This window comes from Nyctereutes procyonoides, unplaced genomic scaffold (assembly GCF_905146905.1).
Source record: "Nyctereutes procyonoides isolate TBG_1078 unplaced genomic scaffold, NYPRO_anot_genome, whole genome shotgun sequence".
NCBI classification, from domain to species: Eukaryota; Metazoa; Chordata; class Mammalia; order Carnivora; family Canidae; genus Nyctereutes; species Nyctereutes procyonoides.
In genome coordinates, this window is record NW_026575133.1 from 51,958,172 (window position 1) to 51,982,416 (window position 24,245).

The 24,245-nt window shown below is 35.3% G+C and overlaps 1 protein-coding gene across 1 annotated transcript in view; it reads left to right on the top strand.

The window, feature by feature from the left end:
- Positions 1 to 11,008: 11,008 nt before the first annotated feature.
- Positions 11,009 to 24,245, top strand: part of ADAM28 (ADAM metallopeptidase domain 28) — a 56,973-nt gene continuing 43,736 nt past the window's right edge. Inside the window, exons 1-5 of the mRNA XM_055300054.1 lie at positions 11,009 to 11,064; positions 17,525 to 17,628; positions 19,459 to 19,535; positions 21,511 to 21,589; positions 22,692 to 22,768. Of these exons, the coding sequence (XP_055156029.1) occupies positions 11,013 to 11,064; positions 17,525 to 17,628; positions 19,459 to 19,535; positions 21,511 to 21,589; positions 22,692 to 22,768 (389 nt within the window). The 5' untranslated portion in view covers positions 11,009 to 11,012. The remainder of the gene's footprint in view (positions 11,065 to 17,524; positions 17,629 to 19,458; positions 19,536 to 21,510; positions 21,590 to 22,691; positions 22,769 to 24,245) is intronic.

Here is a 24,245-nt window from a genome sequence, read left to right on the forward strand (position 1 = left end):
GTATCTTATGCTTTTGGGTGCAATTGTAAATGGGATTGACTCCTTAATTTCCCTTTCTTTAGTTTCATTGTTTGTGTATAGAAATGCCACTGATTTCTGGGCATTGATTTTGCATCCTGCCACATTGCCGAGTTACTGTATAAGTTCTATCAATCTTGGGGTGGAGTCTTTTGGGTTTTCTAAGTACATATCATGTCATCGTGAAAAGGAAGAGTTTGACTTCTTCTTTGCCAGTCTGAATGCCTTTATTTCTTTTGTTGTCTGATTGCTGAGTCTAGGATTTCTAGTACTATGTTGAATAGCAGTGGTGAGAGTGGACATTCCTGTCATGTTCCTGATCTTAGGGGAAAGGCTTTCAGTGTTTCCCCATTGAGAATGATATTTGCTGTGGGCTTTTCATAGATGGCTTTTAAGATGCTGAGGAATGTTCCCTCTATCCCTACACTCTGAAGAGTTTTGATCAGTAATGGATGCTATATTTTGTCAAATGTTTTCTCTGCATCTATTGAGAGGATCATATGGTTCTTGTTTTTTTCTTTTGTTGATATGATCTATCACGATGATTGTTTTACGAGTGTTGGACCAGCCTTGCATCCCAAGGATAAATCCCACTTGATCATGGTGAATAATCTTCTTAATGTACTATTGGATCCTATTGGCTAGTATGTTGTTGAGAATTTTTGCATCTGTGTTCATCAGGGATATTGGTCTATAATTCTCCTTTTTGGTGGGGTCTTTGTCTGGTTTTGGGATTAAAGTGATGCTGGCCTCATAAAACAAGTTTGGATGTAGTCCTTCCCTTTCTATCCTTCGGAACAGCTTTAGTAGAATAGATATTATTTCTTCTTTAAAAATTTGATGGAATTCCCCTGGGAAGCCATCTGGCCCTGGACTTTTGTGTCTTGGGAGGTTTTTGATGACTGCTTCAATTTCCTCCCTGGTTATTGGTCTGTTCAGGTTTTCTATTTCTTCTTGTTCCAGTTTTGGTAATTTGTGGTTTTCCAGAAATGCATTCATTTTCTAGATTGCCTAATTTATTGGCATATAGCCAATAAATAACGTTTAAAAATATTTTGTGTTTCCTTGGTATTGTCTGTGATCCCTCCTTTTTCATTCATGATTTTATTAATTTGAGTCCTTTTTTTTTAATAAGGGTGGCTAATGGTTTATCTATCTTATTGATTTTTTTTTTTCAAAGAACCAACTCCTGGTTTTGTTGATCTATTCTACAGTTCTTTTGGTCTCTATTTCATTAAGTTTTGCTTGAATCTTTATTATTTCTCTTCTTCTGCTTGGTGTAGGTTTTATTTCCTGTTCTTTCTCCAGTTCCTTTAGGTGCAAGGTTAGCTTGTGTATTTGAGTTTTTTCCAATTTTTTGAGGGATGCTTGTATTACGATGTATTTCCCTCTTAGGACTACTTTTGCTGTATCTAAAAGATTTTGAACGGTTGTATCTTCATTTCCATTAGTTTCCATGAATCTTTTTAATTCTTCTCTAATTTTCTGGTTGACCAATTCATCTTTTAGCAGGATACACTTTAACCTCCACGTGTTTGAGTTTCTTCCAAATTTCTTCTTGTGATTGAGTTCTGGTTTCAAAGCATTTTTGTCTGAATATTATGACAGGCGGGGATACTCACCACTATACTAACGAGGAAAACCTGTTGTCTGAGTGTTATGGATGACAGGCTTGCAGGCAAAATATTCTTTGCTGCATATTTTTCCCATTAAGCACACTGAATATATCATGCCACTCTCTTCTGGCCTGCCAAGTTCGTGGATAGATCTGGTGTGAACTTTGTTTGTACTCCCTTATAGGTTAAAAACCTTTTTATCCCCTGCTGGTTTCAGGATTCTTTCCTTGTCTGTATATTTTGCAACTTTGACCATGGTATGTCTTGGTGTTTGCCTACTTTTGTTGATTTTGATGGGAGTTCTGTGACTCTTGGATGTCAATGTCTGTTTCCTTCTTCAGATTAGGGAAGATTTCAGCTATAATTTGGTCAAATAAATCTTCTGCCCCTCTTTCCCTCTCTTGTTCTTCTGGGACTCCTATAATACAAATGTAATTAATCAAGGCTAAGGTGTAAGCCAAATACTTGCCATCAGGTTTGCCTGCATTACCTAAAGATTTGGGTTACTTTGTATTTTTTTTTGAGGTCTCCAAAATATCTTGGGTTTCCTGAGCCTGTCACACAGTGACTTTTAGTACTTCAGTTGTGTACTTCCCTGAGAATGCTGTAAAAAAGGGTGCCAGTCCAATTTTTCCAAGGGGCTTCATTGGTTCCATAAAGTTTACCTTAGTTCCTTAAAGCTATCTGGTCATATCTGAGTCTACGTATGTCTTTCTCAAATATGACATTCTAGTCAAATCCTTGGTCATATAACCAGCATTTCCTATGGTGTTCTGTTGTAAGAACAGATTCTTATTGAACTTATGCAATAACTGTAATTGCCATGAAAGAATGAATAGTCACTGAGAGTTTCTGAATTCTGGAGGAATTAGGTAGGGAGAAAATGATTTTATATATATATATACATATATATATATAATTTTATATATTTTTATATATAAAAAATTTATATATATATTTTATATATATATATTTTTATATATATATATATATATATATATATATATATATATATATATAATCTGGTAGAGCAAATATACGAGTCAGCAATGTTTTAAACAGGAGTCAGAAAAACTATATCTTCTTTGATTCATTCTGTCCCATGTTATTAATTCTTGTTCTGTTTGAATGCAGTTTTTCCTTTAGTTCTGGAAATTCTTACTCAACTTAGTCTTGTAATCTTAAGGGTTTGAAAAACGTTTATTCATCAAAACTCCTTCTGATAAACCTCTTTGGAGATAAAACACATTTGTAAGAACATCAGAATAGTAGCTGTAAACAAGACTCAAGAATGACCATGATTAAAGATCTGATGAGAAGTTAGTATCAATAATCAGAATTACAAGTAATGAAGTTATACCAAGACATATGAAAACTTCAGGAATTTTATTAATTTCTAGAACAGTTACAGCATTGACTCACGCATTATAATCTAAAAGTTTTATTCTCTCTTTCCTGGAAATGCTTCCAACTTAATTTAACATACCAAATAAAGCCTGATTAGTCAAAAAAATTTCATTTAGAATTTGAATTTTGAGAAATTTGTTAAAAATATCAGATTTTAAAGCACAAGCTTACATAGGATTATAAGTCATTACAAAACTTAAAACTTAATTATCTGTTAACCAAGATGGCAATAAGAGATTCTAAGGACAAATGCAGAAGTTTACAGAGTTCTCAGCAAAACTTGGCTCTTTTAATATTAAGATTTAGCTTTCCTAAGTAATTAAAGACCCAATAAAGACAAAATATAAGAAAGTTTGGTTTTTTTTTTCTGAGCAGATAAACACTTTTGTTTTACAGAACAGACCAATAATAAAATAAGAAACAAAAAACAAACAAAACCTTTATCATCTTAACACAGAGAAAAGTCAAATTCCAATCTTATGCCACTGTACTTCTGATATTAATACTCATTCATTCCAATCTTAGTCAGTCCTGATTATGCATAAAATTCTTTTCCAAGGAGTCGCTTCTCATAAGCTTTCTACAACTTTCTTTTTTCATTCAGATTTTGTCATGTTTTCCCTCTCCAAATAACCAATCTCATTTTAGGAGAAAGTTACTTTCTTTTCCCACAACAAAAATGCATTCCCATTGTTCATACATTTCTTACCAAAAACACATACCTCATTTTTCTTGCATACAGAGTTATTTCTCTCATTGATTCCAGTAGTCTTAATGACATTTATTAGAATTCTTTATGTTTAGAAGCCTTACATTTGAGTGAAAACTAAGTAGTAAGTAAGTGTGATCTCTCCATTATACCAGAATTCTCTGGATTGACAAATTTATGAGTACATTTCATAATCTCTAAAAATGTGTTTTTCCATGGTACCATCTTTCAATTTTCAAGCGTAAAATATTATTCCTAAAAGACTCAAATTTACTTTATCCGTAATCTGACAAAAGTAGATAAACTTATGTTTAGTAATCAACATTTTAGTATTTTATCTTATTTGAAAAAGACTTAGATATCCAATGAATTCAATCAAATGTATCACTTAACCTAGCCAAACTTTGAAGTTTTAGGTTACCAAAGATTATGAAAGCTATTTAGAAGTTTACCTACAAATCTTATCTCTTCAACCTACTTGTTCCTACTTACTGATTACTCATGAAAACTTCATAAGACAGAGAAAATCAACTATCATGTTAAATCATTTTTGCTGACAAATTGCAAAAGATACAACATGAATTTAAGTAGTAAATTCAAGTAGAATCAAAGTTGATTATCTTTATTGTATTTGATGTTTATAACTCCAAAAGTCATGCCTATTTTAATTAAACCAACAAATTTAAACTAGTTTTAATACTGAATATTTTTCACATGATCATATGAATATGAAAAACATTTGGCTAAGCTCTGTTTTTTCTTACTTTTATAATGTTCAATTGTGGGACACCTGGGTGGCTCAGTGGTTGAGTGTCTACCTTTGGCTCAGGGTATGATGCTGGGGTCCTGGGATGGAGTCCTGCATTGGGCTCCCCTCGGGGATCCTGCGTCTCCCTCTGCCTGTGTCTCTGCCTCTTTCTCTGTGTCTCTCATGAATAAATAAATAAAATCTTTAAAAAATATATAGAATGCCCAATTCTTACAAGTGCTTGCCTTTTAACCAGTAAAATAGAGCTCTTTTGCAAATTAATTTTAACAATACCATCCAGAGGGAGAAAATATCACATATAGATAGACACAATCAAAAACCTATATAGTGAAGATTTATATTTATACTTGAAAAGTAACCTCATAGAAGCTGTGGCTAGATTTTGAGATGCTTTTCTTAAAAGACTTCTTTTTCCCTTTTTAAAAATTTTCAGTCTTAAGAATGGGGAATGATGTAGATAAGAGTTCCCAGAAATGTTGAAAAGCCTTGGCTTGTTTCTGGGGCCTCATTCCTAGTTTTTGCAAAGATTTACAAGATAAAGACAATTGCTTTCAATCCTTCAGGGAATTAAGTTGCAACCCAAATGACATTATAGACCAATCTACCCATCTGGTTCCATTTTATACTGTCAGTGTTTTTAGAAGCTTCCAAGTACCAATCAAAATATGCATCTTACTCACGTTGTTTAGTCTACTTGCTGGCTTTCTCTAGTTGAGTGCACATACACACTCATTAGATATTTTTTAAAAGATCCTCATTTAGGCCATTTGAGTGTTAAGATTATCCTTGGTGTAATCTTAAAATTGTCTTTTGACCTCCTTCATCTGGGGATTTTGAGGCTCTACCTGAAAAAAGTATTCAGTCTGCCAGTGCATTGACCAAAGGGACTTTCCTCTCTCTCTTTTTATCCCAAAGAGGGGTATTTCTTAAAATACTTCTCCAGACAGTTCATTCTTCCTGCTGCTTGAGATAGAGACAAAGCCCTAAAGCTGGGCAATTACCACTCATCTGTCTGAAGGGACTCTGATTAAAATGCCCAGAGCGGGCACTGAACCTGTTCAGCTAGTCAAGGTGCACAGATCCAACAAGGTGTCAGGAGAGGTTCTCCTATGCACTCTTCCAATAGGTTTACCAGCAACACAGAGGAGCTGGATCAGGTGAGCTGCTGCTGCCCACTGCATAACATGTTGGGGGCTGGGGGAACTTAAAGGGGTCAGGTCAGAGGTCCCATCTGAGCTGCCAAATTTGTAACAGAACTCAAAAGATTCACTACTTGGGGTACATTAATTTAAACATTACCCAAGGGAGTGTTCAAAGCAAAGAACTTTTTACTACTTGTTACAATCAAAGAGACAGAGGGATAAAGCTCTCAAAGTGCTGTCTCTTGTGATTCCATTTCTGTGGTGTCTCATAATGCACAGAACAATGACTGAACCACTGCCGAAATAGTTGGTTCACTTTTCCATTTCCTTTCCCCCACCATTTCTGATATCTAATAATACCTTGGGCATTTTCAGGGCATCCTTGTACGTGTGTGCTGATCTAAAATGCTCAAAATATCTGGCCAAGTCTCTCACGTGGAAGTGGCTAGCCAGTTTAGGATTTCCTCCATGGACAATGGGATTTCCAGGGGCAGGGCCACTTTACCTGTGCTTGTTTTGTTTTTCCATCTCGTGGCTGGTTTGCCAATTGTTAGAAGATGGAGGAGGGGCAGTAGAGATCCTCCAAACTGGTAAGGTGCTTGGAGACCAAAACACACAGCAGAATATTCCATACAGTTTACATAGAGTTCTATTCAGAGTTACATAACTGATGGGGGAATCTGGTGGTCGACAATCTAGACAGCAACACAGCTATTACCCACAAAGCCCAAATCTTTGTCTACAGACTTTATAAAGTGAGGAGATATTCAGAGGGCATGTGGTGAGGTCAAAGAATCTGCATGCTAAATTACTTGATCACTAACACTTAACAGACATAGTGGTGCCATTTATGCAAAGGAGTAGAGGCGGATGACATTATTTCTACTGGTTATCTAAATAACTTTCAGGAAGACCAGAACAACCCTCCTGCATTTCAGTGGGGGCATACATTACCCTCCAAGGGGCCTGGAACATGTAGCAACCACGGAAGGTCATCCCATGAACATGAACAAGATGGAGGGCCAAATATGGAATCAGTATTGCCAACACTCCTACAAAATGCTTTACAACTATATAATAGCATTTGATCCTTGTAAACTCCAGTGAAGCAGAATTCTGGAAGTTATTTGTTTTTTAATGTTTTTTTTTAAGATTTTATTTACTTATTCATGAGAGACAGAGAGAGAGAGAGAGAGAGAGAGAGAGGGAAAGACATAGGCAGAGGGAGAGCAGACTCCCCATGAGGAGCCTGATGTGAGACTTGATCCTGGGACTCTGAGATCATGACCTGAGCCGAAGGCAGAAGCTTAGCCATTGAGCCACCCAGGCACCCTGGAAGTTATTTGTTATATGACTTCAGAACTTAACTTTATCTGGCATTAATATTTAAGAGAAAGTGTGATCCCAGTATAATACAGCAAGTGGCAGAGTAGGACTTGAAGTTTCTGATTCAAGATCCTGTGCTCTTCCTCATGATACAACAACATAACAACATCTACTACTATGATTATCAGATTTCTGTGAGAAATAAAGGAGATCACATATTTAAACCATCAGCCAGGTTTCTGGCACTTAGTAAGTGTTAAAGAATTAGCTATTACCATTATTATTGTTGTTATAAGTAGTAATATTATATGAAAGGTTTATCTTGGTCTGAATCTCTATTCTTTTTTAAAAAATATTTTTTATTTATTCATGAGAGACACACAGAGAGAAGGGGGGGAGGGGAAGAGAGGCATAGGCAGAGGAAGAAGCAGGCTCCATGTAGGGAGCTGGATGTGGGACTAAATCCCGGGTCTCCAGGATCACGCCCTGGGCTGAAGGTGGCGCTAAACCGCTGAGCCACCTGGGCTGCCCCTGAATCTCTATTCTAATAATATCTTGCAATATGAATTTGAAAGACCTCATTGTTTTTCTGGACAAAAATACCCCAAAATTGTTTTTCTGAACAAAAATATTAGGAAAAAGTTATTTATGTGGATTGATCATTGGGAATTCTTGGAAGATGACTGAAATTGTTATCTTGGAAGATAACAATCTCAATTGTTATAAATTAATGTTCATTGAGTACTAACAGCAGAGGAGGTGCTGTCTCCTAGGTATGGGGATAACACTGTATGTTTTGGGTTCCATAGGAGTAGGGGCACATATCCCCAAATCACATGTTGTGTGATATTCATGGTCCCTGGAGTAGTTGTCATGAAAAAAATTTAGCAAAAATAGATTAATAAACATTCTCTAAGCATTTGGGATACAAGAGATTGTAGGGATCACAGCAAAGACTGACATGGTTTTTAACCCCCAAAATTTTGAAATCTAATTGAAGAGGCTCTTTTTGTGAATAAAATAGTAATTGAAAATAACATAGAAGTTTATTATCCACAGAAAGTTATTGGAGATTGTGATGCATCAGATAATTCAAGAGGCCCTGTAGATGGGCATATATCAGCCTGCCCCTTGTGTCACATTGTTTGGGTCTAAATCTTGCTTCTTTTGTAGAACAACTGCATGATTTTACCTAACATCTCCTTAGAGTATTCTTTTATAAAATGATAATAAAACTATTACCCAGTTCACAGGAATGTTGCAAGGATAAAAATATGTTTTCACATATAAAAACTCAATACATGTGATCTATCATTCTTGGAAGTAGATCTCTAGCCTGTTGTTTTGTTTTGTTTTGTTTTTAATTAACAACTAGATATCCTGCCTACATGTAATACATCCTAATCTAATATTTTTCTTCTTACCTGCTCTACTGGGTGAATCCATTCTCTCAGGGAATAATTACAAGTGTGCATATAAGACATATATCTACATCATATATATCATTTATGTATTTGTGTGACACCATTGATAAATATGGTTTATCACAGTCTCTGTGTGCTAGCTTCTGCTTTTTCATATTCCACTGAAGTATTCTGAATTTACTATATTGTAAAATGTACATGGTTTACTCATGTAACTTTTCTTTTTTCATTTGTTTTCTGTTCTGACCAATATTGACAGTCATAGATATTAAGTGGTAACACTGCATCTATCACAAAGAAATAAAGGGAAAAATTAAGCTAAACCACAAAATTCAACTTTTATGTTTGCTCAATACAGCTTCGAAGAAATGAGGGAAGTAGAAAATAAAATTCATTTAGAGACTGTTATAAATTTTTAACATTAAGACATTAGGGGCACTATAAATATACCTCCAGGCAATGCAGACTGACCAAACTTATAAGAATGATAGCTAGAAGACAGTTTGGCTAAAGGCATGTCACGACTACAGGAGATTTTTGAAGGGAGCTGAAGAACAATTGCCAATTTAAAAATGCCACATGCATCACTATGCAGGCAGATATTGTTCCTCTTTTTCTTACCCATTACCCACCTAAACAGGCAAGTGTGCTAATTGCTGTGCTGATTAGAACCTACCAGTGGTGCTCATTTCCTACAGGGACAAAACCAGACATTGAATCTCTTTCCATTCCTCCAGGCTCTCTTGGAGTATGGTAATACTGAAGTATTACCGTAAACTAGTATGTTATGACATAATGTCTTCACTTTTTCTCATAGTTAATTTTTTGTTAACTTCATTACGCCTGTCTCCAGGAAACCTTCCTTGTCCTGCTAAAGATAGCCCCTGACCTCCATGCCTAAATCTTTCCTATCTGTGCAGTGTCTCATGATATATAGGCAGCTCCCTGCACATCTTCATGGTAACTGGTCTTGCCTATCTCCCTTACTGAACTGTAAGCATCTCAAAAGGAATGACTACTTCTTTACCTAAGACCTCAATGTCTTACCCATAAGAGGTAGTAATGAATGTGCATAGAATTAATGGGGGAAAGTCATGTGAATTACAAAGTAGGTATAAGCTTTCTGTTCTCTGAAAAAGACAAAACAGTAGAACTTGGATTGAAAGAAAAGAAACCTGTGATATTCTCAGTTCTATAGCTGAAAAGCTCAGTGACTAGATTTAAACATTCTCTTGTATTGTTAGTTGATGCCTGAATGACATTTTGAGAAACCCCCTTTTCATCAAAATCACTCTATTACAAAAATATGCTTCAGAATCCATAGCATAATGCATCATTTTAATGGACCAAGAATTGGTGTCATAGTCATAACCTCAGGATTGTCTCATAGAACTTGTATTTCATAGGAATATATATATATATATATATATATATATATATATATATATAATCCCCTCGGGGATCCTGCTTCTCCCTCTGCCTATGTCTTTGTCTCTCTCTTGTGTTTCTCACGAATAAATAAATAAAATCTTTTAAAAAATAAATTAAAAAAAAAGAATGTGTGACTAAGAGCTCAGATAATACTGAGTCCAAATTCCACTCCTGCCATTTACTAGATAGATGACCTTAGGCCAACTGCTTAATCTTATTTAGTATATAAAAAAACAACTGAGTCTTAATCTTTTGAATCCTTTTTCTGTTTAAATCCTAAATTTTCAATCTACAAAACAGAGGTAAAATGCCATGTATCATACAGAAGTGCCATAAGAATTAATATGATAATAAGTATAAAGAACTTTGAACTTAGTAAAAGCAACTCAACATGATTTAGTTTGTTATTCAGTGTGATATCTGGACATGCCAGCTTAGCCTCACTACTACCAATGACAGCTCCTTAAGTTTTTCTAGAAATTACATCCTTTGGGTCTTGAAGGCTTTTCCTGATTCCTGGTTGTTAGTAATGATACAAATGCCCTTGGGGTTCTGACAAACCTTGAGCTTGTTTCGCCATACATTCTTATTTTGGGATGTTCAAGCTCCCCAGAGCACCACTGTATGAGAATCAAATAGAAGATAACTGGAAAAGACAATTTTATGTAATAATTGAATGGATTAGAAATTGCTTCACCGACCATGTATGTATGTCAGGGAAGAATAACATCTGCAACAACTTGTTGCCAACATACCAAATACATATATAAATATTTATATAAACTGATAATAAATACCCACACTTCTCAAGGTCTATCAAAGCCAGTTATGTCAAGGTAGCTTATTGGGTTATAGCAATAAATTAGAAACATACTACTTCAGAGTAGGGAAATATGGGGAAGCAGGAAAGAGAAACAATGGCTCATGGTAAGGGATTCCAAGAGCTGGGAGGTGGCCAGAACTTCCGCCTGCTGTGCCACACTGTGGCAGGACCACAGCTCCAATGTTGTGCAACACCTTTAGTAAACACTTCCTGAAGCAGAGACAAGAATGAGCCTGGAGTTTCATTCTGTCTTGCTTGAGTGGAGGCAGGGACAACGGAAGAGCAGAGGAGCAGTGCTCTCCCCGGGAGCGCGAAAGGCAGGCGCTGCACCCCTGAACTCACCTATCATGTTGCAGGGGATTCTTCTGACCACCACTTTCCTCCTTTGGCCAGTTCCAGGTCAGTGTCTGATTCCTTTTCGGGTTCTAGTAAATAATGTCAGTGAATGGCTTGCTTTGCATCTTCTCTCAATAGGTTGCTTTTTTCTTTTCTTTTCTTTTCTTTTCTTTTCTTTTCTTTTCTTTTCTTTTTTCTTTTTTTTTCTTTTCTTTTCTTTTTTCTTTTTTTTTCTTTTCTTTTCTTTTCTTTTCTTTTCTTTCTTTTCTTTTTCTTTCTTTTTAAATGCATTTTACTAACCAGTTGGGCTGGTTTTAATCTGTCATTTTGGAGGGGCCATGACTGATGTAAACACTCAATGCAAAGGAGGGGCAAGGAGACATCTTGAATGGGTAAGTCTCATCTGAGAATACATAGAAATCACCAGGAAAACTTCATATCACTTACTTTAAATAGTGAGTATGATCTTTGAGTCAAAAAATGAAATCCATCAAATCCCTCCTTATTTTTAAAGCAGCAAAGATGCAGGGGATCTGACCAGTTGTCCTTGTGGAGAAGGCTTTGGAAAGTATCTCTTGTTATTAAAGAGACCACTTTGGCTCATCCTATTCATTTTGAGGGCACATTTTTATGTTTAGTCCTTTCTTTACTGGTGATAATAAGTATGCCTAATTAGAAATAAATAGTTTACCAATTCAATATTTATAAAGCATTGTGCTATTAAATAGCATTGTGCTTGATTAAAACAATGTTACTGCTAAACTTAAACTGATAATTCACTTCCAGTTTGAATTGAAGAATTCAAAAGTAGAGGAATTTTACTTTCCAATAATAAATCACTTCCAGCATGTGTCTCCGTTTGTGAGAAATTCACCAATTAGATTTTGGTTAAATTAGGTTGGGTGACACATTTCCTGGTCTTATTTCTATTTCTAGAGCTTATTTAAGTCACCACATTAGCTTCAGTGCCTGGGAATCTTTCCCTAGCAAACCTTTTCTTGGGTTTTAGAATGCTTGTGGGGAGCTAGTAATGGGAAGGGATCATCAACAGGAAGTGTAGGGTTAGGGAGGGAAAAATTCTCCTCCCCCTTGCACTCAGCACTTTGTCACTAAAAATGATTTTTCCCACCCCAGGTTTCTGATTTGTCTTCCAGACTTGTGAAAGTTTTACTTAATATCATTAAATACAGAACTATACTACATATTTAAGGTATTGACTCAAAATTTCTAGTTTGTAAATCAAACTTAATAGAAATCTTTCTCTTTTTTTTTTAATAGAAATCTTTCTATTCTCCAAAAGTGCTATCCCTAAAAATTCTTTGGGATCCTTTACTTAGTTGGAACATAAGAATTGCTTGGGAACTAACTTTATCCAATAGCATGAAGATCAAGCAGGATCTATTAACAGAATCAGACAGTTAACCCTGGAGTCCACCCACATGACAACCTTTTCAGTAAAATTGGGCGTATGTGCTGATTTATCCTGTTTTTGAATTCACAACATGGCACCAAGAGCCAACTTCCTTAGAAATCATGCCTAAAACTGTGACATTTTCAAGTCCTTGGTGGCAGGGACAAAGGTTCTGCAGTGTCTTTTGTGAGAACAGGGGGACATATAGACAGTTGCCCCTTATCTTCCATCTTAAACAGAGAGCCACCCCCTCTTTACATTCCATCTTGTATTTTCAAGACTGTGTCCTAGGTATTATTCCCACTGCTATTATTCCTGCATGGATTTGTTTCCCAGCCAGAATGTAAAAAATAAAGCAATTTGATTTTTCCTATCTCTCTCTCTCTCTTTTTAAATATTTTATTTATTTATTCATGAGAGACAGAGGCAGAGACACAGGCAGAGGGAGAAACAGCCTCCATGCAGGGAGTCTGATGTGGGACTTGATCCCGGGACTCCAGGATCATGCCCTGGGCCGAAGGCAGGTGTTAAACCACTGAGCCACCCAGGGCTCCCTCCTATCTCTTTTTATTTATCTGCCCCCATCATCCAAAGAAAAAATTATGTACCTCAGACCATGACTTGTGCTCAGTTTCCATAGACATGGAATGAAAGAATGAAACATAATTAGGCCAGATGTTTGTATGCCCTTCACCATCCCCCGAGAAAAATAACTTCATTATAGGAAAAAAAAAACCAAATATTTAAAAGGATGTGACAGTTGTTTGGGGGTGAGGATGTAAGTGCACTGGCAAAAAAGAAAGGTCTTTAATATATTCCAGAAGACTATCTAGAGGGTACAGTAGTTTTTGAAATTATTTTGTTTCATATTAGCAATTCTTTCTTGTCTTCATAAGGTGACTAGATGACCCTCAGAAGTATTAATAATTTAGTCTTAATAGCCAAAATGATAGACTTCATCAGGATGAGTTTTTCCTTGATGTTTGTACTCACTTTTACTACACTAAATTTAAAATCAGGGCAGCCCCTGTGGCCCAGTGGTTTGGCGCTGACTTTGACCCGGGGTGTGATCCTGGAGTCCCATGTCAGGCTCCCTGCATGGAGCCTGCTTCTCCCTCTGCCTGTGTCTCTGCCTCTCTCTCTCTCTCTCTCTCATGAATAAATAAATAAAATCTTAAAAAAATATAATAATAAAAACATAAAATCACAGATGGTTTGAAGGGATACAGAGAAACCCATATCTGAAGTCAATATTGAATAAACTCTGATTCAGGGCTTAATGTCATGTGTTTAGTTTGGAATGACATACTTTAAACAGTTTGGAACAGATGTGAACAAAAATCAAAATGCCAATATTATGTACAAGGAGGCTAGACTCCAAAATTGCCCCAAACACATTAGAAAATAAATTAGCAATCTAGAGCAGTGCGTGTTATATTAATGTTGTCAATGCATTTTAACCTTTCTAAAACTAATAAACAGTAAAATAATGATCTAACACAATCCAAAGTAATAGTTTTATTTTTCTTGATCTAGTTTTGCTAGTTAGAAGTAATCCAACAAGTGAGTTCTGTGGGAGAGAGAAAGTAAGAATTAAAATGCATTAGTAGAAACATATTGTGTTACATCTCAGATTTGTATAATCCCTGGATGGCAGTTAGTTGTGTTTATTCCACAGGCTTCAAAATAATTAGCCTGATGTTATTCAGCTGGGAAGAGGCTGTGTCATTTCCATCAACCTTAAGGATGAATGAGCCAAACAATATTTAAGTCTGTAGCATATCTCTAACTGCTGTCTAATTTGTTATAACTCAAACCTCATTCTTTTGGGGCCTTCTTGGTTTCACAGAAATAAGAGTCATTAAAAGCAATTCTATCTGTTTCCTTTAGAGAATGTGTTGCAAGAGTTTCAGAAGAGCTAAAAATCTGTTGATTTCAAACTTAAGAGAGTTTGCTGGAAGCTTTTTTAAAAAAAATATTCTGGTTTATTTGCTGATTTATTTTGTTTGCCATTTGGAAGTGCTTGGCTATTAAAGAATTGGAAATAAATTTATCCACTTTTTATATTTGACTCTATGTTTAAGTCAATTGGTAATTTCTGATTTCATGAAACATTAAGATTTAGATACTAACTAGAAGTCTGGAGGTGAGTGTGTATATTAAGAAAACTTGCAGTGGTTATATTGCTTGTTTCCCTCACCACTTCCGAAAGGGGAATGTGTGTGGGATATGATCTTTTGCTTTTATGAAAAGAGCCAGCTATGATTAGTTATTATTTTATGACCTCAGGGAAACTTGGACTAATATTTACGCTCAGAATAATGTGTATAATGGATGAAACAATTTTTCATACAGCATTTTTAGAAGAGTTACTCTGGTTGCAACATTGGTGAATATATGGCCTCATGAATTCCATATTAATGGGACGAATTGCATTGATTGGACACAATCCACTAGACAGCATGCAGTTGCCTTATGGTATGCCTGTTTGATTTTATGGGTTTACAAGAAGCTCCAGAGAATTGTGTCAATACCATCAGTTCATTTCTGGTGAAAGTTATTTTCTTACCTCTTCGCATCTTATTATTTTGAAATAATTACAATAATTATGAATATTTTAATTAAATGTTAAGAAAATGATTAAGAATGTTCCTTTGGGCTTTTGAATTTTTGCTGTAATTTTTTAAATAAAGTAATGTTACTATTTTCCCTTACTGAAAATTAATTACATAGAAATAAAAATGCCCAATGATTATCTCTGTAACAGCAAGAAGTCATTGAGGTCACTTACGTAGTTCTGGAAGTCTTGACTGTGTAATGAGACTTATTTTACACAATCAGTTAAAACTTTATCCAAACGACCATCACCTTTTCAAAGAGATTATAGGGAATGCTGTATTTATTTGCATAAAATCACAGACTACTTGATCTGTTCTTAAAGATCATTTAATCTGCCCTGTCTTTTCAAACAATTAAAAAATTAGAACCAAACCCAAAGTTCAAGTTTTCAATCTATGGTTTTAAGGGATTTTGAAATATTTTTAAGAATAAATCTCAGGGCACATGCACCTGAACGTTTATAGCAGCAATGTCCACAATAGCCAAACTATGGAAAGAGCCCAGATATTCATCAACAGATTAATGGATAAAGCATATGTGGTATATATGATATATATAAGGGGGTATATGATATATATTATATATGTAATATATAATACATATATTAATTATATATAATATACATTATAATGTATATGGTATATATTATATATATGGTATATATATAATATATGCCATATACCCCATTATATATATCATATATACATATATCAAATATAATATATAACCGGGTAACTAGGTGATAGCCATTAAGTATTTGATGGAATAAGCACTGGGTGTTATGTGCAACTGATGAATCACTAAATTTTTCCTCTGAAACTAATAATATACTATATATTAATTACATTGAATTTAAATTATAAAAAAGAGTAAATCTCAAGCAAGAGAAGCTAATGCTTCCCTTTGATTGTCCATTTTTGACCTAATGAGTTTTTAGCCAATTTAATTACTTTTCCTATTTTTCGAAGTTAGAAGTAAATGGCCCTTGAGTTGTCAAGTGCATTTAGCCATCCTAAGATGATAAAAGAAAATTGACATAACTAGGAATTTTTTTAAGTTTCTGCTTTAGTTTCTAAAGAAAAATTTAAAAATATTTTCTGGAGCATCAAGCATTGGAATAAGTGTACAAGTCATCCAAGATGACTCACTTTTATTTGTTAAAAGATCAACAATAATAACATAAATTTATATTATCATAGAATTTAGGTTTGAATACTTTAATGAGATGAGATTATCTTTAGAGAGCACTCTGATAGACATGACATAGATAACTAAAGCCTTTCCAGTCTGCAATGTAAGTAAATTGCTAGGCTGCCCATACTCTGGTCTTTGTTTCCTATTGCATCTATATTCTGGGTTGACGAGCAGCCCCTTGAGAAACCAAAGAACTGGTCTATTGACATTTCCTTACACATTATTCTACCCAGAACAAGGACTTGATCAAGTGGGCAAATAAAAAAGAAAATAGAAAATTAAATGTTAGCTTTGGGAAAACTCTTAATTCCTCTTAAGAATAACTTGTTGAGAGGTACCTGGGTGGCTCAGTTGGTTAAGCATCTGACTCTGACTTCGGCTCAGGTCATGATCTCAGGGTTGTGAGATCAAGTCCCAAGTCGGGCTTGTGCTGGCATGGAGCCTGCTTAGGATTCTCTCTCTCTCTCTCCCTTTGCCCCTCCCTTGCTTGTGCTCTCACTCTCTCTGTCTCTCTCTAAACAAAAGAAAATTAAAAAAAATAACTTGTAGAAACATGTTGATATGAGAATTCAAAACATAGATAGAAGGTTGGATGAGATAACTGTTCAATTCTCTCTGTATGACTTCAGCCTCAAAAATTCTCCTTTCAGACAAGTAAAACTGTTCTAATTGTTTGCTTCTCTTTCACTCTTTTCATGTTTTGTAAGCAAAAATGAAAGTTTATCTGTATTGCAAAATCCACACATTGTATGGAGCTATCGGAGCTATCCTTACTGTGTTTTAGTTTTATTCATTGGTGTAAATAATCACAGTTGGAAACATATAAGAAAAAATATTCCAGTCAGAAATGGCATATATTAGTTATTTCATTTTTGGAACACTGTGTAGTTTTCAGAATGCTTCTACTTAATTATGCTGACATTGATTAGTGTCTTAGTTTGGCTTCTGCCTTCCTGTACCAGCTTTTGCCTGTACACTTGCTACATTCATTCCTCTGCAGAGGATTCAAGGTAGCAAAGAGAAATGGAAACATCCAACAGAAATATTTTCACCAAATAGAGAAACACTTGTAAACTTTCAGTGGGGAAATATTTGAAGATAATAGGTTCAAGATTTGTGGTTTCTGGTTTTGTCTGTCTCTACACTTAACTCTCTGACATAATTCCCTTAAGCCTCTGTGTGTGGCATTATTCATCAGAAATGCAGTAAGGCTAATTATTACCAACCAGCTTGCTTACTTGTTCTTGCTTGTTTGTTCTGCTCTGCTAAATCTTTTCTTATCCCTTTTTCCCCTCTCAGTAAATACTATCAAGGAACTCCCTGGAATAAAGAACTATGAAGTGGTTTATCCCAGAAGACTTCATCCACTACATAAAAGAGAGGTCAAGGACCCAGACCAACAGGTACAGCTTTTGACTTAACAAAGAATCTTGAAAAAATACACACACACACACATATATATACACACACACATACAATATACCTATAGATGTGTAACCTATAACATATATATATACATACTTATATATAAACATTTGCATTTGTTATTTTATTTTTATTAATCTTTGCAATAATGTAATGTTTTCTTATCAGCCTCATTTTGAAGATTAAGATTCTGACTGTTGAAATAAACTGCCTAAGGTCACACAGAGAGCAAACATTAATACTTCTATGGTAATTTATAATTCTGTGTACTCCCAAGGAAATTAGATACAGCTTATTTTATCTATTATTAATCTATCATCTCTGTATCTATGTACACACATACAAACAAAGCCATGAACTACAACTGAAGTAGAAAATAAAATATTGTGGATGAATATTAAGTTAGGATGAATTACTAATTAAACATGAAATTTATCTTTGTCTTTTTTAAAGTGAAAGTTATTAAAGTTTGTATAGTTCTTACTACTTAATGAAAAAGCACACAATCAGTCAAAAGATAAAGTTAAAACATGATGATTCTTTCAACAATTTTCCAAGTTTGTGCACCCAGAAGTCTTCTGCTGGGAGCCAGGAAAAATATAGATAAATGAGACATAAATAATAATTTGTGGAAATATGATGACAATCCCTTGAAGTACATACTCCCCCACCGGGTAAGGTTCCCAATGGAACCTTTTCCTTCTAAAGCAAATGTTTATATAGCAAAACCCTTAACAGACCTTGTTTATCAAAATAATTCTCCCCCAACAAAATGTTTCTGTTAAATTTGAATGGGACCTCTATGCGTTGGAATCCTCATCAGTATGGCTTCCTTTAAATGCTTCCCAGAATTCTCTTAAAAATGCCAGATCCCTTTTGTCATCGAATATTTTAAGGAAAATTTGAATACATATCCAGTGTTTTTATCACAGTTATAAGGTGATTTCCTTACAAAACAAATTTAAGCTTTTGAACAATTTATTTTGATGAAAGCCATAGATTAGTTACTGGCACCTAGTAGATGATCAATCTTAACTTTTGGAATAATTGAGAAGATGGAGGTAGTGATGCCATGTGCTTGATATTTATCACAAATACATTGTTTATCTAGTCCACAGCTCAGTGAACTAGTTGTACCTACTTCTGTTGTTTTGTCCATATTCTGACCTCCAGTCAGCCTGGAGAAGACCTCCAGACAAAAAATAAACAGTAAGAAGAGTCTTCGTAGTCTTTGGGCCTGGGTGCACACTATTCCTTCTTCTCAAATAACTCCCCCAACCCTTGCTTCACCTGGCTAATTCATATCTCAGCTTGCATGTTACTTCCTTAAAAAAGCCTATCCTGATGTTAAGATGTTAGACATCCTACATTGCATTCATATTTATATCCCTTATCATATGACATAAATCACTTTTACTATCTGTCTTTCCACAAGATTATAAGCTTTCTGACAATAGGTATCAATTCTTCTTGCTTAGAGTTGAATTTCCAGAACCGACTAGAGTCATGCGTATAACTAACACTCAAGTAATATTTGTAAAATGCATGGGTGGTTGGGTGGATGGATGGGTAGATGGGTGGATATAAAGGTCTCAGGTAATTGGTCTATCCAGCTGGCAGAGTTTTTTAATTTGTTAAAAGAAGCTAGAAGCAGACATTTGCTTTATAAACTATATAGACTGTCATTAAGGAAAACAAGCATTGTTTGCTAATGATTAAAAAGATGAACATAAAAAAAGATGAACACAGCCAAATAAATATTTGTATGTGTTTATAACTACCAGTAAATGTTTGTGCATTTTTTGCAGGAAAAATTTGAAACTGAATTGAAGTATAAAATGACTGTTAATGGGAAAATTGCAGTACTTTACTTGAAAAAAAACAAGTAAGTGTTTTTACTTCTGATGATTTCCTTACCAACAGCAAATTAGCATGTGGAAAGTGTGCTAATTGAGGCGGTTTCTGCTTAAAGCTATCAAAAACCTCTGCTAATATGCTTTTTCTTTCAATCAGCCCAAGGAGTTTGCCAAATAGTTGTTCCTACCCAAGTAGTGAAAATGCATTGAGTAAAACAACAGTTTACTAGTGTTGCAATTCTTCTAATAATAAAACAGAATGAATGAGATACAAGCAGATATACATTTTATCAAATTCTATGAAAAAGCAGATTTTTAAATCTTCTCTACATTATTGTAGTTTATTATTCTAATACTGAGAGTAGGTTTTAAAACAATTTGTTACCATTTCCATCAGGGGAAAAAAAGAAAAAAGACATATATAATTATATAAACTCTAGGACCAAAGACTTAATCAGCAGTAAAACCAGAATTTGACTCTCCTGATTCCAACCTCAGTGCTCCTTCCACCAGCTACACACTAACCCACCCAGTTTCTCATGCCTTACATCGTCCTTTTGTTCCTCATTTTCTTCACTCCAGTCAGTTACATTCAATATTTCTTTCCAGTTTCACTGGCTCATCTCTTACTCATTTTTTTAAAGATTTTATTTATTTATTTATTTATTTATTTATTTATTTATTTATTTGAGAGAGAGAGAGAGAGAGAGGCAGAGACACAGGCAAAGGGAGAGGCAGGCTCCATGCAGGGAGCCCGATGTGGGACTCGATCCTGAGTCTCCAGGATCACGCCCTGGGCTGAAGGTAGCACTAAACCGCTGAGCCACCCGGGCTGCCAATCAGCTCTTATTCAGATCTTGATCATCCCATATCTCAACTATTTCAAAAGTTGTTTTCTCCTCTAATTTTGTGCTTTCAATCCCTAAACTATTCTATACAGCACAGCAAGATGTTTTCTCTCAAATAGACTATTGTCTTTCCCAAAAACAAACAAACAAAAAAATCACAACTGATGACCTTGGGAAACAGTGTGGTAGGATGGAAATAGTACGGGTGTGGACTTTAGGCAGACCTAGATATGATCTTTTGCCACTGGAACTGTATCATCTCCTCTGAAACATAAAGTGAGTCATCTTTACCTTATAGGATTGCAGAAAGTGTTAAATGAGTGATCTATGTAAAGTGTCTAACCTAGTGGCTGATACAGAGATAGCATTAACATATAGTGGTTACACCCTTTCCTCCTTGCCCTGCCTCTTTAAAAAGTATATTCAGCCTGGGTCACCTGGGTGGCTCAGTGGTTGAGTGTCTGCCCTCAGCTCAGGTTGTGATCCCAGGATCCTGGAATTGAGTCCTGTATCTGGCTCCGTGCAGGAAGCCTGCTTCTTCCTCTACCTGTGTCTCTGCCTCTCTCTCTGTCACTCATGAGTAAATAAATAAAATCTTAAAATATATATATATATATATATATATATATATATATATATATATATATCCAGACTCCTACATGCTTCTGGGTAGTTGAAAGAATTCTGAGAAGCTCAGTGAAAATGCCAGAAGGGCCCCAGCTACTAAACACAAGCAGTTCCCAAGAAACTTTCAGTTGCTATAGTTGCTAGCCTTTGCAGGGAACTGAAACAGGACGGGGGGGGGGGGGGGAGGTAGTTACGGTAAATTGGTGAGGAGCGCTGCTCTTTCCAATCATTTTTAGCAACTCTACCCTTCTCAGTTACATTTCTTCTTCAAATATCCCCCCTGAGAAGTATCAAAGCCTGATGAGAAAGCAGACACTATTCTACTCTGCTCAGGAATGTCTCTAGCCCTCTCAGTGTTTGCGTTGTAAGCATCCTCTTCATGCTTGGACTGGTTTTGAGAGCTTTAGAGAAGGACCGCAGGAGTTAAAACTTTCCTGCACATCCAATGGAACCTTTTGCCTGATCACAACACTTTTCAATTAGCATGAGTAGCCTGAATTTTTTTTCTTTTTTCTTTTTTTTATTCCAGAGGTCTTCTTGCTCCCGGTTACACGGAAACACATTATAATTCCACTGGAGAAGAGATCACCACAAGCCCACAAATCATGGTAAAAGAGCATCTTAGAATCATTGTCAGTTGACACACCCAAAGGCAGTGTCATTGCCAAAAAAATAGTGAAAGTGAAACAACATTTACAACATTGGTGTTGTAATTTCTTAATAGATCTTCTATTTCCAGCAGTAGTAATTTCTTAATAGTTACTTTAATATTTGTACAGTTTGACAAGAACAAAGGCATTCCCTGCCTTCCAACTGGAAGAGGAGAGTGGGAAGGAGCCTCTCATTTTCATTAGAAGAGTGAAGAATTAATTACATCTTGTGTTCTTAGTCAACGCCAATCACCTCTGTAGATCATTCTGTCTCTTGAACTCAAGACTATTTCCTCAATGACAGAATTGTACAATTCTGTTTTTTGAAAATATTTTTTTATTCTTGACTCTTATTTAGAGAAGATGGCTCTGTGAAGTAGTGTGGGGGGGGTATATTCTATCGTTGCCATCTTTTTAGAGCTCCATTTTTCCATGGAAGGCCTTCACTCATTCTCTCCATAGTGATAACTTAGACATTTATGTGGGCCAGTACTTCATCTGTCTCAAAGTAGAAAGGTGTGCTTGATTAAAGTACATCCACATGGAAAAGTGCTAGGATTGGGCATTTGGCTATATAGAGAAGTGGATGTTACACTAACCCAGTTAATCTGCTGAAACTCTTTGAATAAATCAAGAATAGTAACATAATCTCAATAACCCATTCACTGGAAAGAGCTTACAGGTGTCAGAAAAAAAAAACATTAATGAGCAATCAGCCAAGGGAGAGAATGATTGTCTGATGTTTTGAAAGCTCAGATTTTAAACTTCTATCTATAAGTTTGTCTCTACCAGACTGCATTCACCACCATTGTCCTTTTTCTGCAAAACCAATATTTATTTAGGAAATTCTCGTTAAGCATTGGGTTAATTAACTAAATATTAAAAATTTTAACCAAGAAACTTCTTGACCATTTTTTTACATCTCTAAGTTGATTGTTGTTCAGCATAAAATGGTTTGGAAACAATATAGATCTTGTTTCAAGATTTCAAGTTAAAATTTCATAGTGGATCTCAGAAACATGCACTTCCCTTTACAAAACCCCCATTTCCATTTATTTAGGATGACTGCTATTACCAAGGACACATCATTAATGAAAAGGTTTCAGATGCTAGCATCAGCACATGTAGGGGTCTAAGGTAAGCCTTCATGAACGGTTTGTGTATACCTGTGGTAGTGGGCAGAGTGTGAGTGTTTTAATAAACCTGAATAATCTCAAATATGATGAATAATACTGTAGTTAAATATGAATCTGAAGGGTTACAGGATTTTGAAATTAAAAAGAAACAGGGCTTCTCTTGATAGTGGCTTGTAAATTTACACATTTGAATTGCTTGCAGCGATGTGTATGTTTGTCTGCTTGTTTTCAAATTACAGATTTTTGAGTCTAACCTTTTAGGGAATGAGAGCTCTTATCCAACCTTCTCTCTCTCTTTTTTTTCCCAACCTTCTCTCTTTACTGTAAACTCTTTCTTAAGCTTGTCCTAACCATGGCCATGCCATTCTTTTCTTCTGTATATTAATGACTCCCCAGACATCTGTCTACGGTGAGATAGTTCTTCTGATGCCCAGACTTGATTATCTAATCTTGTGTTTCCTATATCAGTATCTCTTCCATATCTGGATAGATTAATGAAATCTAAATCTTAATAAACTCCAAATCAAACTAATGATTTTCTCCCAGATCTTGTATTTTTCCAGTGTTCCTGATTTAAGTAAATAATATAATCAACCAACCACTTTTCCAATCCAGAAACCTAAATTCCTTGATGATTTTTTGACTCTCGACTACCCATTTTCAACCCATCATTAAGCCCTATTGATTATATGTTCTATATATTTGCTGAGATTATTCACTACATTCTTTCTCTACTGCCACATCTTAGTCCAAACTACCATGATCCTTTATCAAACCATTGCAACAGACCACCTACTTATCTCCTCATATCTACTCTTGTCTTCTAGTTCTGTGTACACTTCAGCCAGTCTCCTATTATATATTCTTATACATTTTCATCCTAGCAGTTATCTGTAATTATGAGTATTTCATATATGTCATATAATTGTGTTATTTATAGGTCAGATGTGACTATTTGATCCACATACATCTTTCTCATTTGACTATAAGCTTCATGAGAAAAGAAACCATGATTCTATCTTATTGTCTGCCCTTAATCCAGTGACTAATGAATAATGGGTGCTCCCTAAATATTGATTAAGTGACTCTTAGCCTGGGGCTTCAGCAGAGATAATTGAGAAGAAATTGGTTACATTTGTTGATCATGTGCTTTATTTATTATGTTCTTCAATATTAACAATCATTCTATTGGGTAGGTATTATGCTAATGTTATAAATGGAGAGGCTATGTGAGGTTAGGTAATCTTCCCATAGTATCATAGCTAAGAAGTTATAGACACAGAATCTTAACTCTTCTTTTTCAGACCCCAAATTCTTCATTTTTCAGTGCACCTGTAGAGCAGACAAGGTACTAGAATTGGAAGACCACTGGGTAAGAATCAGGAAATTTCCATTCTAGTGTCAGCACTGATGTAAGTTAGCTATGTGACATTACAGTAGTCACTTCTTCCCAATAGGTCCCATTTGCTGGGAGGAAA